Source organism: Sturnira hondurensis, unplaced genomic scaffold, assembly GCF_014824575.4.
Source record: "Sturnira hondurensis isolate 20B ecotype Veracruz unplaced genomic scaffold, ASM1482457v3 Scaffold0002638, whole genome shotgun sequence".
Lineage (NCBI taxonomy): Eukaryota > Metazoa > Chordata > Mammalia > Chiroptera > Phyllostomidae > Sturnira > Sturnira hondurensis.
In genome coordinates this window covers 1,946,668-1,963,436 of record NW_028075269.1, presented here as the reverse complement: position 1 = coordinate 1,963,436, position 16,769 = coordinate 1,946,668, and the positions used below count along the sequence as shown (strand labels likewise).

The following is a 16,769-nucleotide window of genomic DNA, read 5'->3' as shown; positions in this document are numbered from 1 at the left end:
CCATAGAAGATAAAATAACTTTTTGATAGTTAGATTTCATTTCTCCAGTAACAAATCAACTGCCTGCGGTTGACATAATGTATTTAAGCTAGTTGTCAATTTCACTTCTCCATCTACAAAGTTCTCACAGCACTCCCATTTTTATCTTATGTGAATCTTAGCCAGAATATATCCTATACAAGAAAATGTCAACATATATCAGTTTTTGTAAATCCTTTGGTGACCACAGCCATCCCCTCTCACCCATCAAAATCAAAAATCTACCAACCTATGGCAGGTAGAAAAAAGGCAACTAGCCCTGGCAGGTGTGGCTCTGTGGCTTGAGCGCCAGCCTGCAAACCAAAGGGTCGCCAGTTCGACTCCCAGTCAGGGCACATGCCTGGGTTGTGGGCCAGGTCCCCAGTGTGGGGCACATGAGAGACAACCACACATTGATGTTTCTCTCCCTTTCTTTCTCCCTCTGTTCCCCTTCTCTAAAATTAAATAAATAAAATTTTAAAAAAGGAAAAAAGCAACTACTAATTTTCAACAATCTTTGAGAGCATTAATCATCAGTTCTTTAGTTGGAAAATGATATCTCTCATAATGAAGGAAGAAATTTCAGTGAAAAAAAAATGCAACACTGAAAGCAGTAACAAATCAACAAGCCAAAATAAACCAAAAAACAAAAATAAAACCCCCAAGTACAGCACCATAAACAAAAGATTTCAAAGACAATGTATATTCATTTTTTACAATGAAGTCTCTTTCATTTTATTACTATCTTTTCACGCCACATTATGTCCTCTTTAATGTTTCTTTTTAATTTTTTATCCTTTTATCTTTCATAGCGAAATTGCCTTTCAGCAATTACACACTGAAAATGCTTGCAGCAAGCGTGCTGGCAGGAAAGATGTTTACGGGGAAACTACCTAGCAGCCTCTGAGCAAGACGCCCACACCAACTGCTCCTTCCTCAGGCATCTCCACCTCAGATCACACCGCACACAACACAGCACCCCCTGAACCAAGTCTTCCACCTGCCTTAATTTCTCTTAATCACACACAGAGTCTCTCCATCAGTGCTTATTCAAAATCTGACAACTTCTCCCCCACGGTCTGTCCTTGAGTCACTTGTCTCAAGCAAAAAATGCTCATGGACTACCTACCGTGCACCAGACTTTTGGCAACCACTCACACCCACCCCTTCCTTCTCTTCTCCCCAGGCAGCGCTTACCTGCCAGCCTCACCACCTCCACCTGGAATACACCTGAATCCCACACCAAACCCACGCCAGCTCTCCAGATGCAGCAGCCTTGCTAAAGAACTTCTTTGATCATGCCACAACCCTGCTTTAAAATCTTGCATTTGACTACCAGAACCAATGCTGTGTTTACTTCCGCGATTTTGCCGGTGCAATTCCCTGTGGCAGGTGTGCTCTTATCCACTTTGCCCACATAGCAAACTCCTATTCATCTCTCAACACCCTGCTCAGCTATTACTTCCCCTACAAAGTTTTCCTAACACACAAGTGTACATGCACACTTGCACACAGGCACACTTGCACACTTGCACATGTACAAGTTTCTAGTGGAGTTAATAATCTCTCTCTTCTCTGTGCCAACACTGCATCTTACACAGGGTGTATGTTACACAGTCCTCTGTGGTAATGAGACAGTGCACGCATCTGCCTGGACAGCAGGGGATAGAAGAGATGGGTTAAGAGTGTCAGAACTGGAGCCAGGCTACCTGGGTTTTATTTTGGCCCCACCAAGGCTAAGAGACACTGGACAAGTGACTTCTCCTCTCTGTGCTTTCACTTCCTTATCTGTAAAATGGAGATGATAAAGGGGCCTGTGACTTTGGGAGGTTGAAAAAGTTAATAGACATAAAAGGGCTTAATACAGTGCCCGACAAAACGGAAGATCCACATGGGCCTGCTCTTGCACCCAGAGGTAAGTAAGGATGGTGTTTGGGAGAGAAACCTCGGGGAGGATGACTGAGCAAATAGAATGGACGTGATCATCAGCATCCTTCCCCAACCCACCTTTGCAGCTTTATCGCTACTCAGCCGTAAGAAGCCTGTTATCAGACAGACTATCTCCCTTTCCTTCTGCCACCTCTATTCCTTTATAAGTTCTCTTTTGCACAGCTGAAGAGTCCCTCTCCGTCTTCCTTAAGTCTCTGCCAGTTCCCAAATCTGCCCACCAAAACAAATACAGACCCCGGGACACCACTGCCTGGAGATTCCAGTTCACCAGATCCCACTGGGGCCTTGGGACTCTGTAAATTAGAAGTTTACCCAGTGATTCTAATCCGCAGGTAGGTATGTTCAATGCCTGGAATGGAGCAGATACCCAACAAATGTTTGAGGAATGAAACTCCTATTCCACTCCCTGGACTGCGAGCCTACAGCTAAGCAGTCTAGAAAGTTCTTGACTTTTCCAGGATGCCTCCCAAACAGATAAAGGAAGATTCTAGTATCAGGATCTGACACCTCCAGTACAAAAATCTCCTTACTCTTGAAGAGGAGCTTTTGTGCAGAATAGGACAAAGTACTTTCCATAGGCAATGAACTGAGACACAGGTAGACACAGTTCTCTCCTCCTTCTAATCAGATGCCCGTCTTTTTTTAAGTGCTGTATCTCCTGAGGCCATGACAAGGCCACAAACACTTAGAATGTCAGCAGACGAAACAATTTGCTTTTGTACACCGGCTCCTATCACCTGAGCCAAACCAATACCTTTTCTCAGAGTCCCTAGAATATTGCCCCTGCCCAGACCCAGAGAGCAGCTTCCAAACTTTATCCCAAGGGACAGCAAAAGTAAATATTCTCCAACCTTTTTCTGATGCGAAGATATCTGAAAACTTCTAGAAACCCTACTGACTAAAGTTAGAACTCTGCCTTATCATTCCTCACTCTCCTCTCCTCCACCCCACTGACCCACCTGCCACCCTCACCTCCTAGAAGGTCAGAAAGGACCAGCCTGGCTCCGCCTCCTCGGAAGAGGACACCGGGACCTCCACTAATGTCCCTTCCCACCGCCCACAGGGGGCTCGTCTGCACCCAAAGTGCCCCATCTCACGCCTGGTACGGTTGCATTTACAATTCTGGACACCACGAATCGTGTCTCTCACCCGAAAGCAAGCCCTGGGAAGCAAACAGGAGCCCTTTTATCATTATTCCTGGAACTGGCACTGAGTAACTGCCTTATGCATATTTATATTAAAGAAGTAAAAAATGAACACCCTCTCGGCCAAAGGTTCTCAACATTTTAATCACCAGAGGTGCCTTGTAGCATTTCTTTTTAACTTTTTTAAGTAGTGGTTTTAATAAGTTATCTGCATTACCTTTTTATTAAATGAAAAAGATGTCAAACTACCAGTTGGAGCTACTGAGAAAATTAGCACTACCTAGATCAATGCTAGGAATCTGCCTGTGTATCAGCATCCAGGTAACACTGGGGATACTAAACGGTGTTTTAAAACTTAAAACTCTCCAAAATTAGAATAAAAATGACTACCCCATACACTTTTTCTAGTGAGCGAACAATTTGATACGTATCATTTCAAAATGTCAGGCTCTTAAAAAAGATGTTATTTACTTATTTTTAGAGAGAGGGGAAGGGAGGGAGAGAAACATCAGTATGTGTTTGCCTCTCACATCTCTGACTACTGAGGATCTGGCCTGCAACCCAGGCATGTGCCCTGACTGGGAATCGAACCAGCAACCCTTTGGTTTGCAGGCCGGCACTCAACCCACTGAGCCACACCAGCCAGGACAAAATGTCGGACTTTTGGTCCAGTAATTCTAGTCTGGAGAATTCTACCTTAAGAAAATAAAACATACAAAAACATATTTTCTATACAAAACATGTTACTAAAAAGAAACTTATCAGAATGGAAAGTAGGAAACAACCTAGATATCCAACAATTGAGGGATGATTAAGTAAGTTAGGCAATAGCCAAAGGCTGGAACACAATGAAGTTCATTAAAATGAGCTTCATACAGACTTTTTAAAAACATAGGAATATACTGAAGTGATGATAGTAAATCAACAAACTATAATAAAAATTATCTGCACAATAAGATCTCTACTGTACATAAAATAAATTTTTTTAAAAAGGAAATCCACTACAATTTCAAGAGTGTTTATTTCCAAGTAGTGGTACTATGGGAGATTTTTCCATCTTTATCTTTCCTCTGTGGATTCCAAGTGTTACAAATAAACACACTGCTCTCACAATTAGAAAATCAAAAGGTTAAAACACAAAACAGCTAAAAGACTCATCTACCCCCTTTGTCCAAACAATAATTCCTAAGAAAAAGCATTCACAGATCTGCCCAGAGAACACATAATAATAGATTTTAAATATCTCATATTTTTAAATACAAATTCCCAATAGTTTTTTAACTTATGTTGATTATTATCAAATATCAAAATTAGCATAAAGTATCAAAATTGGAAAAAAACATTTGCACCCACTAAAAGCTCTTTCTATCATAGTAGCAAACTGTAACCTCAACACCTGGGCACTTGGGCTAAAGGCACCGCCAGATGCGACTTCCAAAGCTCTTGGGACAGAAATGAGTAAGGTTCTTCTTTTACATTACGCCAGGTACACTCTCCTGAGTGATGAGTGTGCTCTGCCAACCATGAGAAAGGGAACATTCAAAAGCTTCCTCTGAGTTTAACAAAGTTCTGGGCAGGTGAGACCAGACCAGCAATCCCCACTTCCACAACCATATTAGGTAACGAGCTGTTCTTGGCAAAAAGCTGAACCACTGTCTTTTGAAATGGAATGATGTTGGTGCTTTTTAACAGGGAAATGATCTTGAAAATTATCTCTAGGATGCCACATTTCTAACTTGAACTCTCATTTTCTACAGAAGACCAGCCCTCAGCGTCCGAGTCATTATGGATGAAATGAGACATTCACATGGACTACTGAGTCCAGTGGAGGAAAAGGGACAGCATGGCTTTTCTCTCAAGGGGAGCAAAAGCCACAGCCCTTGCCCCGACCAGCCTTTATTGGGTTTCTCAGCACATCACATGATGGTCCTCATTTACTATACACAGCTTGTTTTAGGTGGTTACCTTTCCCAGAACACAAAGGTGCCAATGACGCTAATCACATCACAGAAGAGGATCTCTGCAAACGAAAAGGGCAAAAGTGGTCGAACTGGTTACACTCATCCTTGGAAGGTTTAGCATGGATTTTAGGAAGTTACTTTGCAGTAAATGTTTGCCAATGGGGGCAGGGCCCATGCCATGCAGAATGGTCTCCTACAGTTTTACATCTCACCTTTGCCACTCACTGGTCCTGTGACTTTGGTAAGTTAACTTCCTTAAGCCTAAGATTCCTGTAAAACAGGGATAATAATAATCTCCACCAAAAAAGATCGAGTTGAGGATTCAATACGCTAGGAGAAGTCAAGAACCTAGCAGGGTAACTGGCGCATAACAAACATTCTAAATTGCAGCCTGTACACATTGCTTGTCTCTATGTTCCCTTCACTATTTCACTTGAAATAGTGCCACTTGAAATATGGAGAGAAAAGGATGTATAAATCACTCTATAACTTGGACAAGCCAACTGTGAGGAAAATTGTTTTAGTATTATAGCTGAAGTTCATCCCAAAATTCCTAACAAAGAACTTTTAATAACAGGACATCTGGCCAAGACCTCAGAATGCCAAAACACTGAATTTGGCCCTTCACTTGATCATTCAGGATGAGGAGGGCCGAGCACATTCGAGCTTCGAAGTTATGATGTTAAAGATGGACTCCACCCATTACCAGCTGTTTAATCCTGTACAAGTGACTAAATCCCTGGGAACACCAATTCCTTCTGCACAGAATGGAAAGGAGGAAAGTAACTAGGGTTAATGTGAGGGTTTTTTTAAATACCCTATGTAAAGTGCAGGCCACATCACAAACGATTAAAACACAGCAGCTCCTCTTACCATACATTTAACATTACATCGACTACTGGTGCATCATTTCATCAACATTAATCAGTCGAGGCCTAACCCAGAGGGGAGAAAATAAATCTCAACGTGCAGAGGGCCACCCGGACCCTTAGTCAGTACTTACGTCGGCAGACCTTACAGCACTGGCCAGCGATGTGCACGGGCAGGGAGTCTGGGGAGCAACTGAGAGGGGGGCAGGACATCCTCCGGCATTCCACAGCTCCACTCTGAGGAAGGAAGGACAAGGAGGGCATCTCAGGAGTGCCCTTTGAAGGTTCCCTCTGCGGAGAAAGCTCACAGCTCATCCCAGAAGCCCCATCAGGGACACAGAAGCCGTGTGAGGAATTCCCAGTCCGCTCTAGGACCACAAATAAAATATTTTCTCCAGCCTGAATGAACCCAAGCCACCTCAATTACTTTTCTGATATATATCACTGGCTTCTTTCCACCTGCCCGTGTGGGTTAAGTAGATTAGGCAGGAAACAAAAAGCCTATTTTTTCAAGAACATAAATAACACCTTTCGCAGACCCTTTCAATCATTGTTGGGGCTCTAACAACCTGTTTTGTATTTTCTCAGACAAACAGTGGCCTTCTTCAGATATGCATCAAATAATCTCAACTGGATGCGGTTTACATATCAATTTGCAGGGAAGGCTCCCGTAATTCTCTAAAAGAGAGGAAGGCATGTAGAAATGATGAATACCTCAAAGTCGAGGGGTCTTGATATTCTCTGAAACAAATAATGGCTACCTTGCAAAATAATTGTAAAAATACCTAGGAACTAATTAAACCACCCTTTATAATTTATTCTAGCAGAGAAAAGGTCATGAATGCAGCTAACCGCTAGGTTCTTTGAAACATCAAAGTTCTTCCTCTCTGATATTCTAACCTCCAAACTCCAAACAGCAAGCTTTTTACAATAATATTAGATCCTATTAAGAGAATGTCATTGAGAGAAAGCAGATCTTAATATCCAAGCATTTAGGTCTGAAATGCTATTTTTCCAGTTTCCCTTCATAGCAGCACAGAGTACCGAACAGGGCCTTAGCACAAAGGGAATACTTCTCGCCTTGTGTGCTAAGAGAGTTGTAGGACATAGTGAAGAACCCGACTACACGGCAATTAGTGACACTGCCCTGTTCAATGTGTAATGAACGGTATACACTGCTGAACACGGCAGGCGCAGAGGCAGGGACACATGGACCACACTGACAGCTGTCAGAGCAGAGCGGGGACTGGCTGAAAGAAGGTGAAGGGCCAAGCCAAAGAACATACGAGTGTCCGCCTCACAGAGACACAGACGAGGGTGTGGTGGGAGCCAGAGGGGGGAAGGTTGGGGGGGCGGGGGGGAGTGAACAGTGGGGGAGGGGAAGGGGGACGTCTGTCAGGGCCTAAACAACAGTAAAAATAGAGTTAGAAATCAGTGTTTTATCTGATTTGTTTACGAGGAGTCTCACTTTGCACGTGCAGTTCCTGCAGTGATCACCGTCCACCCAGGAGTCTTGGTCTCTGTAAAGCAGTCCGCTCACTTGACAAGTCTTCTCGCAGTGACAGTTTGCCAGCTGACTCAGTCTTGTCTCAGCATAGTTGAGCTGCAAACGAGAGTTCGCAGCTGTAATTTCTGTGATTCGATGGCCTTGTCCTAACAAAGCTACCAGCAACAAGAAAAAATAAATTCCAGCAGAGGGGGGGGAAAGGCTCAGAGGGGCTCACTGATCCTGTCAGATATGTTTTTCGTGTTGAATTGGTGTTTTTTTTCACATGAGGTAGAATCATTCTAAATTAAAGACATACTGGCTCCCACGGTCTAATGAGCACCAAATGAGACATTAAACTGTGTCTCAGGGACTCCCTGGGTGTTCCAAAACATATGTGCGTTCAGCTCAAAGCCCCACACGGAAGCCCTTGTAATGAATGTTCTCAAGGATGCATTACAGTGTTTACAGGAGTCTTGGTGAGGAACTCCAACGTGCTTACATCTCCCACCATCTCCTCTGTGTTCTTCAGGTACTGACCACGGTGTCATGGTTTACAGCTTGGGCAGTCACTGCTTTCTGTCTTGGGAAAACTTCTGGGGAACCAGGGCCAGGAAAAGGGAAAGCCATAGAAGGATCTAGCTTCTCTCCAGCTCACAATCCCCGAAATAGAATGTCTCAAGAAGCCACTTTGGTGTTCAGATGAAAGTCAAAAGAGGCAACCAAACCCCCAGTGAGAATAAGATTTGGTGAAAGAAACTTTTTCATTTTTCTAAGTCACCTGTTACCATTAATCGCAGGGCCTAAGAATCTTTTAACAGGAATTATACAGTGTGAATGTCCTCATAAGTAACCCAGTCATGTGATTATCCAGTCTTTGTGTGTACATCTCCACTGGTAGGACACATTATCCCCAAGGAAAGACTTTGTTTTGTTTTGGTTTGGTTAGCTCTGGATGTCTTAAACATCTTTCTTGGCTTGAGCCCTCCAACCTCTCCCTTTTTCCCTGTACATCCAGTTTTGCCCTTGGAACTATCCTAGTGAGTGTACCTCCCTTCAAACAGCTGAGGTTACCCAGTCCTCATGTGTGCTCCTGACACAGCCAGCCCCACCAGGGTCCCCACACAGCTCTTCCCAACGTGGTTTGAATCCTCTCTTCCAATCACCTTCCACACAGTCTACGCCAGTTTGCCTTCCAAAATGCAGTGCCAAATCCTGAACTTCAGCATTACCTCTCTATTGCCACACCCACACGAAGGAGTAACCCAGGCCAGTACCAGCATTTCCCTTCCTCCCCATTCCTTACATGGAGACTGCCTTGATTGAAAACGATACAACTTCCTAAAAACTCATCAAATAGGCTTTCTTTCCCTTCTCAATCATACTTACACCTCCCTGTGTTACCTATCTTCCCCATACCGGAAACTAAGTCAATCTCTGGTCCAGCTAAGACTCTTTCAAGCCAGTACTTTATAGATTTGGTGGTTGAACCTGGGTCCTGATAGCCCTGACCATCTTCTGCATTGACTCTGGTTCCAATCCACACAGCCTGCCTCCTCTCCGTTACTGAGAACAGCGCCACCCTCTGGAAATGGAATGCACATGAAATTCCAACCTGGGTTTTTGTTGCTTACTACAGCCTCTTCCTCCAAGTTTTCAGAATTTCTCAAGAAATCTCATGTCTGGTCTGCCTTTTGCAGCTGGTACCAATGGGCAGGGAAAAGACCAAATAGGATCCCAGGCAAGCCACATGCGCCAAGCAGCCCTGAAGAAACTGAGAGTGGATTGCTCCTGGAATATCAGCTCTCTATGATTCTTCTAACATGCAGGTTACATTCCCAAGTTCAGGTTACATTTAACTCTCCAGCCTGATCATACAGTTTCTAGAATTTATGATAATTAAGTTCTTCCAGGAATCCTTTAGGAAACAAAGGGAAAATACACTTCCATGAGTTTGGTGAGGTCACATGATCAAAACCATGCATAGGTAAGAGATAAAAAAGGAAGTGAAACATCACACATTATCTTTACTTCGCTCCACAACCCCAGATAGTTCCTGTAAAAGGTAGTGACTGATGGCTGACCTGGGACTGAATAAGAAAAAACTGACCTCCATCCACATCCCTCCTAAAACCAGCTCAGAGTTGGGTGTCTGTGAGAGGCAGTGTCCTGTCTCACTCAGAAAACCTGGAACAACTCTGGTATCCGTAGCACTCCAAAAAAAACTCCTTGAAGACTAAATGACCCAAAGACAATTACAAATCTGTCCCAGTTTCCAGAAAACCCAGGACTTTGCCTAGGGGTAATAATGGCAATTTCCAGTAATGTCCAATAAGACTGAACTATGCTCAACTATCAAAAATTCCAAGGGATGCTTCAGCTTTAATATAATAAAAGCTTTTCTCGGGACTAACTGCGTTTACCTTCTGAACTTCGCTTTTGTTTTTAATATATTTAGCCTTTTCTGATAACATTGAAAAGCCCCACTATCTGTAACATGAGTGCCTCAGACAGACACAAAGAGATAGCAAAGCAAAAAAACTTATTTTTCAAAGACACTGAATATGTAATCCGCCCTTCCTTTTTCTCTGCTACATCCTGTTGCAACAATAAGAGAAAACAACTCTGAATGGAAATGTGAATTATGTTTTCTGTCACTGATGGTAGCATGCTGAATTCCCACAAATTCATCTTCAAAAGCTATTTCTCCACTACCTGCCATTTCCTCCCCAGATGCCTGAGGATCCCAGATAGATACGGTATCAGGTCTACATCTCTTTTACTTTGGTTCATGCATTTATGTAAGCAACCAAGAACCAAATCATTTATTCTCAGCTCTTACACATTCAAAGATAGGCAGCAGAGGCCTTTTTCACAGTAAGAGGTCAATAAATGGACCTGAGTACATTAGTCATGTGGTGGATTGCTTTTTTTCCCTCTCTAAAATACTACTTATTTGGCATTTGCTAGATGGAAGGGAAAAAAGAACTGTTCTATTGTGTTAAATCTTGAAGCTTAATTGAAAAATCACTATTGAGCTGTTCAAAACAATGAAAGTCTCAAAATTAAATATGCTACAAGCTGAAATGCCACTCCAAATGCCACTTGATTTGCATAAATAGATTTGTCGAAGATTTAAACGGAAGGAATCAAGGAATTCCCAATCTCCAGAACCTCTTTGTCCAGAGCTTACAAAGCAGGGTGGAGCCTGACCCCATCCAATGCACCTGGCCCAGAAGGTGGTGCCTTTCACAGGGTCAAAACGTGCTGAGGAAACTTCCAGAGCAGGCCAGAGGATCGCTGGTCTCATGGATCACTTAGTGGAAGCAGCCGGGGACAGCTTTCCAGCACTTTCTCTACCTTGGAAAATGCATGGATTTGCCAGAGCACCAGATTCTTCAAGAGGGCTGTTGTGTACCCTGACCACTGCCACCTAAAGGGACATGCAATCCGTGCCTAGGACCTGTCTTGTATCTAGCAAGGACACAGTCATTCTCCAACCTCCCCACCTCAAAGGAGGGAAGGAACAGCAAGCCCTCCTAGGCAGAGCTGACCCCTGGGCTTCTCCGGCGTCTGCATGTGGTTTGATGTGACTTTGGCTACCATCTCCTGTTCGGCTGGAACACTGAGCTTTTCTCTACTAGGATCCACTCTGGCCCACGTGCGAGGACTTTCTGTTGCTTTCCAAGACCTCCTGGCTCTACACTAGGTCTCGGACGTCAACTCACTGCCCCTGCCAGGCTGTGTGATACCAGCCGCTGGGGAAGGTGTACATTTTCTTAGGGACCATCTTTCTCTCATAGCTGCCTATTCCCCCCCGAGGTTTACCAACGTAATTAACTACAGTTATGGCTCACTGAATGCCCACTGTGTGCCGTGCACCATACTGGACCTCCAGATCTCACCTGCCTACTTCATGGACTGTCTACAAAGCCAAGTGTGGTGAACCCCTGAGCTTCTGCCTTGCTGGCTGTACAGGGTGGAGGGGAGAGGAGTTAGAGAACAGGGTGCGCTGAAGGAAGCTCATACATGACGATCAGGGCCCCAAGGGCTGGAAGACCGAACAAAAAGGAAACGAAGCTTTCATAAGGCACAGGAAAAAGATCTTGCTCTTCAGATGTTGGCACACTGATTAGAAGGAAATGTATTCTCTGAGAATTCGCCTGGACAACCCTCTGTTTGCAATTTGATTCTGCACAGTCTCTGCGACCCAAAAACCCACAAGGCAAGGACGTGATAGAAAGTGCTCCTGCGTGGACCTGGCAGGACTCGGGTCCGGACTCGGAAAAATCTGCATGTTTCCAAGGAAAATAAGTAGCAGCTACCAAAAAAGAATGGGTTAAGGGGCCTTGTTTTTGCCCTAACCTTGCCCCTTTATAAGCTGCTAGAAGCTCTACGCTCACTTTTCATTCCCAACAGGTATCCTCTCTCTTAGTTGCTCATTCCTCTTCTCCCTGACCCTTCATGCTCCTGCTGCAGCTCCCACTGCCCTCCCTCCACCAGTCACCCCTGCTTTATACCGCCTGTCACTCTTCCTAACCCTCTCTTCCCCAGCCATAAACTTTCTCAGTCACAGTTCAACTTGGAGAATCTGAGTTTGTGCCCCAGCTCTGCCATCCACTAGCTTGAGAAAAGTTATATAACTTAAAAAAAAAAGTTACTTCACTTTCTCAGAATTCAGTCTTCTCATCTGGAAAGGAGGCTGATAAATCAGGCCTGGCTCACAGGACTGTTGTGAGGATGAAAGTGACAGAGATAATAAAAAGTTGAAGCACTGTATATACCGCATAGCAAATACTCAATAATAGTACCCAGTATGGGCTACCTTCCAGCTTTTTCCAGCTGAGGGGTTGACACACGAAAGACGGTGGACCAAATCTGGCCCACAGCATACTTTTATAGGGCTCATGAGCTAAGAATAATTTTTATATTTTTCAATGGTTGTATTTTAAATGGTTATATTTAAATGAGGTAAATATTTACAAAATAGTCTCCATTTTGCCTCTTAGCCTGCAAAGCCTAACATTCACTAGCTGGCCCTTTATAGGAAAAGATTGCCAACTCCTCTTCCAGATTATCACAGATTTCAAATTATGAAGTGAACATGGAAGTACCCAAGTTTTCTAATTCTAATTCTATCCGTTGGTGAAAAGAAGCAGACTTATAAATCTTCCAAAGTGCGAGAAGTGGGGTGAGAAGGTGGATTAAATGATTTTCTGCTCACCATTGCCCACAATTAAATATCCTCTGCCTCGCAAAGGCTCATTTTACATAAGACTGTTTTTGGGACAGACCTCAGTGTGAATCCTGGATAATGTAGGACCGGAAAGAGGAGAATGCCACCGCCTGTAACAGGACAGACTGAGAAGGAAAAGGGCAGCCTCAGTGCCAGGGAGGGGACAGCCTGGGTCACCAGAGGCTGGATGACGTGTGTCTTGTTCCAGAAGTTTGGGAGCAAGCTACAATATAATTGACCGTAGTGAGAGCAAGCTGCCCCACACAACATGAAATAGAAGCCTCTCTATGCCACAGGCCGGGAAGGCAAATCACTGCCTACAGTTCCCATTCCCACTGCACTCCAAAGCAAGAGCTAATGCCTCAGGCTCGCGAATGGCAGGTTCAGCTTCTCTCTCAGAAAAGTGTTCTGTCTCTCCTTTCCTGACAGGAGGGGATGTGGCCAAAACCCGAGTTTGAGACAGACACGTTGGTTTCAGCAGGCACTATCTGTGGGTCTGAAGCACAGCCCTACCACCAGAACGCCTACCCACCAGTGTTCTTCCCATGGCTGGTGGCAGGGAGCAGCCACGGCCGCCGGTGGAATAGGACTCCTGCACCATTTTTACTGTTACCCAAATTCTTCCTTTTGCAAAGTATAATGTCTCCTAGGCTCAACCTAATTCTATCTCCGCCCCAGGCTAGAACTCATGTCCACCACTGATGAGTATCATCATAGCTGCATTAGCCTCATTTTCTGTTTCTTCGTGCCTTTCGCCGCAAAGCTCAGGGCTTTTCATTATGAATCGAAACATTATGAATATGTATGAAAGCCCCTATTTGTTTACACGTTTGGCTCTGCTTCTCAGTAGGAGCACCTCAGGGGTGGAAATCATGTCCTGCTCCCCGGTCCCTCCTCTGAACCTGACATAGCACCCAACACAGAGCCGATCCTCAAAAGATTCTCCTTATGTAGATCATGCAGAGGAGAAAAAGACAGAGAATTATAAACCCAAAGGTGCAGAAACACAAAGTTTGCCTCTGTCACTATTTAACTCAGGACCTGTCCTGAGCTGAATCATATATTAGAAATGTCTAATGCCACAATGCCTTCCTGTGACAGTAATCTCTCCCTAACAACAGCTATTTTACCCTTTCTGATCATTGGCAATTATTCTTACGCCCGAAATGCATTTGCTTATTTGGCTCTGACCATATATCAATCTTCTCACAGTGTTACTGAGTTTAATAGCCAACGGGCAAATTCTTTTCCACTCCCAGGGAATTGACAGTGACACACACAGCCTCTTTCTTCCAAACATTTTTCAAGTAAACATTTTAGGGCAGCCTAATAGTATTGAAGACAGAAATAGCTATGTTTACTATAGGTAGTGCTATTTCATGTAAGAATAAACCATTTTCATAGTAACATATTACAGATGGCAAGGCTAAAAATGTTTCCATTATCGCAATAACTCTGACTTCCAGCTAGTGTGGAGAAAGAAACGAAACATCACAGATGAAATTCAGACACCTACTTTTGCAGTCATCTTGGCCAAAAGCTCCTGTAAGTCCATGATTCCTTGCACCAGGCTTAAGAAATCACTACAGGTTGGGCAAGCTCAACAAAGAAAAGATAAAAACAAATGTTGACACAGTGCTAATATAAAAGAGAAGTTTTTAAAGCCACAGTTGTTTGGCTATGTAGAAAAGTTTTCGCCTTTCTGTTCGAGTACTGCTTTGGAACTGCCATCAAATCAGAGGATTTCAGGTATAGATCTTTCCCTTTCATTAATAAACAAAAAGAAACGAACAGAAGGAGAGGGACCATTCACTCCAAAGAAAGGCAGTATCCCATGTTTATGGTAAAATTAAACCTCATATTTATGGAGAGGTGACTGGAAAAGTGCAAATCACCACAGAAGAAAAAGAAAACTCAAATCCAGGTCAAGCAGTTTAGAGAGTAGTTTTTAAATAAAGTAAAGCAGAAGGAATACAGCCCAAAATGTTGCAATAACGGTGTATGGCACCAGACGGGCTCCTGGCAATATCGGGGGGACACTTAGTAAAGCGTACATGTTCATCTGGCCTCTAAGCTGTACACCTGAACCTACTACAAAATAATATTAAATGTGAACTACAATTTTAAGAAATTTAAGTATAAAATGTAAAACAATAGCAATAGCACTGGAAACTAGCTAAAAAACTAAAGAAAGAGCAATTCAAAAAAAGTTTTTTACATGTATATAATCATATTAAACATACCTTACCATACCAACCTATGGAACCCAAACTGCTAATGTAATTTTTCTTACCTTCAAATTTTCACTCTAATTAAAGCTAGTAAAATAATCCATAAGCTTTTTAGAAATTCAAAGACACAGAAGTATATACTATAGCTAAGTTCGGTCACTAACCTTACCACCTCATCAGTCACAGTCAACACGGTAAATAGTGTGTCATATCCTTCCTGACCTATTTCTCTGATATGGCAAACGAGTTATCTAATATTTAAAAATTCACAAATGCTTTAAGTTGCTACTTACTGCGATTCAGGTTCGGACACTGGGTTATGTATCCATTCGGCATAAAGATGATTTTCCCGTCTTGGATGATCCCCTTGGTAACAGAAGAGAAAGGCAGGGATCAAGATTGCAGCCACCCATGCACAGGGCCTTGTCACATATTCTCCAAAGCAGATGATTTTTAAACAAGACCGACACCCTCATTCGAAAGGTGAGTCGGCGTTAGTCTACACTGAACTACTCCAAACCGCCCTCTCCTAGAAATGCTGAAATGCACATTCATCCGGAGAGAGCTACAGTTAGTAGCCACTGGTCGTGGCAAAAGTCTCCATAGCACTAAGGACCCACCAGAAAACATTCCTTAACCATGGGACCAAAAAGTCACTGATGTAGTAACAATTCTCCTCGGTGCCCTAATCATCATGGATCATTAAATATTCCTAATTCATAGAATTGTTTCAGCAGGAGTGAAAAGATCACAGAAACATATTCAACTAAAATGTCTCTATTGATTCACTTAGTCAAGTAAATAAAATTAGACCTGGGGAAAATTTCCTAATAATCTTTGCTCTCAGCTAATTAACACGACTGGGAACTGGGAAATTCGAAGCATGGCTCAACATCTCCCTGTGAGTAGAAGGTGGCCTTTTAGTTCTGTAACTAATTCTGGAAGTACAGCCCTAATTTAAGGAAGTCACTGGGGGCTGCCATCTCTCCATGAAAATAATGACGTGGCTGTGGAGTTTTCCAATTGAATTTCAAGATTCTGTTCCAGGTGTTTTTTAAAAAAAAAAAAACTGATTTGATGGAAGAGACATTACAGAATAGATGAAAAATGTGGAAGCTGGTTCAGAATATTGAACTTAATCTATAAATAAAATATTGGCTTAGGATAGTGTACAAGTCTTTCAAAGGAAGTAACATTTAACATTTATGCGCTCATCTCCTAAACAGCAGATGCTGTTTTCTGCTTATTATTTCCAGATAAAATATTAATTGGAAATATTAATAGAAATCACAGGATTGCAGGCCCTCTTCCTCAGAGTTAGATACATTTATTAACCTTTTCTTCTTCCTGGATAATGCAGTGTTTATGATTATGAGACAGCCTCACCAGGGGAGGAAGTCCCTGCCATAAAGCATTTGTTGCTGAATATGAACTCATGTGAATTCATAATTTCTTACAGAAGAATTTCAGGGTACAATTAATGGAGTGTAATCTAAGTGCATCAGCTTTTTCCCGTTGTGAAGTAGCTCAGTTTTTCATTGAATTTACTCCTCTAAGAGGACAGGGAATTATTAAGCACATTTGAAAACTTTGAGAAAAGCACAGGATGGGAAGTCGGGGAACCTGGGTTTCGGTTCTAGATCCATTTCTGGCCAGCTGGGGGAACTTAGACAGTAAGAACCACTCTCTCTGAACTTCAGTTGTTTCGTCTGAAAGGAGAAGCACTGGACTCCATGCAAACGCTAAGGATCCTTCCAAGACTCTAGGGCTGGGGCGGCAAAACAGCTGTTCAAATTAAAACTGTCACAATTTAGATCTCTATGCACGTTGTGCTACTTTTCAAGGTAAAAGAGAAAAAGTGAATTAAGGAGGA

General features: G+C 43.0%; 1 protein-coding gene across 3 annotated transcripts in view; it reads right to left on the bottom strand.

The window, feature by feature from the left end:
* The window catches only part of NELL1 (neural EGFL like 1), a 729,607-nt gene that overhangs the window by 554,817 nt on the left and 158,021 nt on the right, over positions 1-16,769 (bottom strand). For 2 of the 3 annotated variants that reach the window (XM_037040387.1, XM_037040388.1), the window contains exons 6-9: positions 15,190-15,262; positions 14,182-14,264; positions 7,412-7,546; positions 6,078-6,180 (exon numbers count right to left, since the gene is read on the bottom strand). In XM_037040387.1, coding sequence (XP_036896282.1) covers positions 6,078-6,180; positions 7,412-7,546; positions 14,182-14,264; positions 15,190-15,262 — 394 coding nt within the window. The remainder of the gene's footprint in view (positions 1-6,077; positions 6,181-7,411; positions 7,547-14,181; positions 14,265-15,189; positions 15,263-16,769) is intronic. The other variant, XM_037040389.1, reaches the window with a different exon arrangement.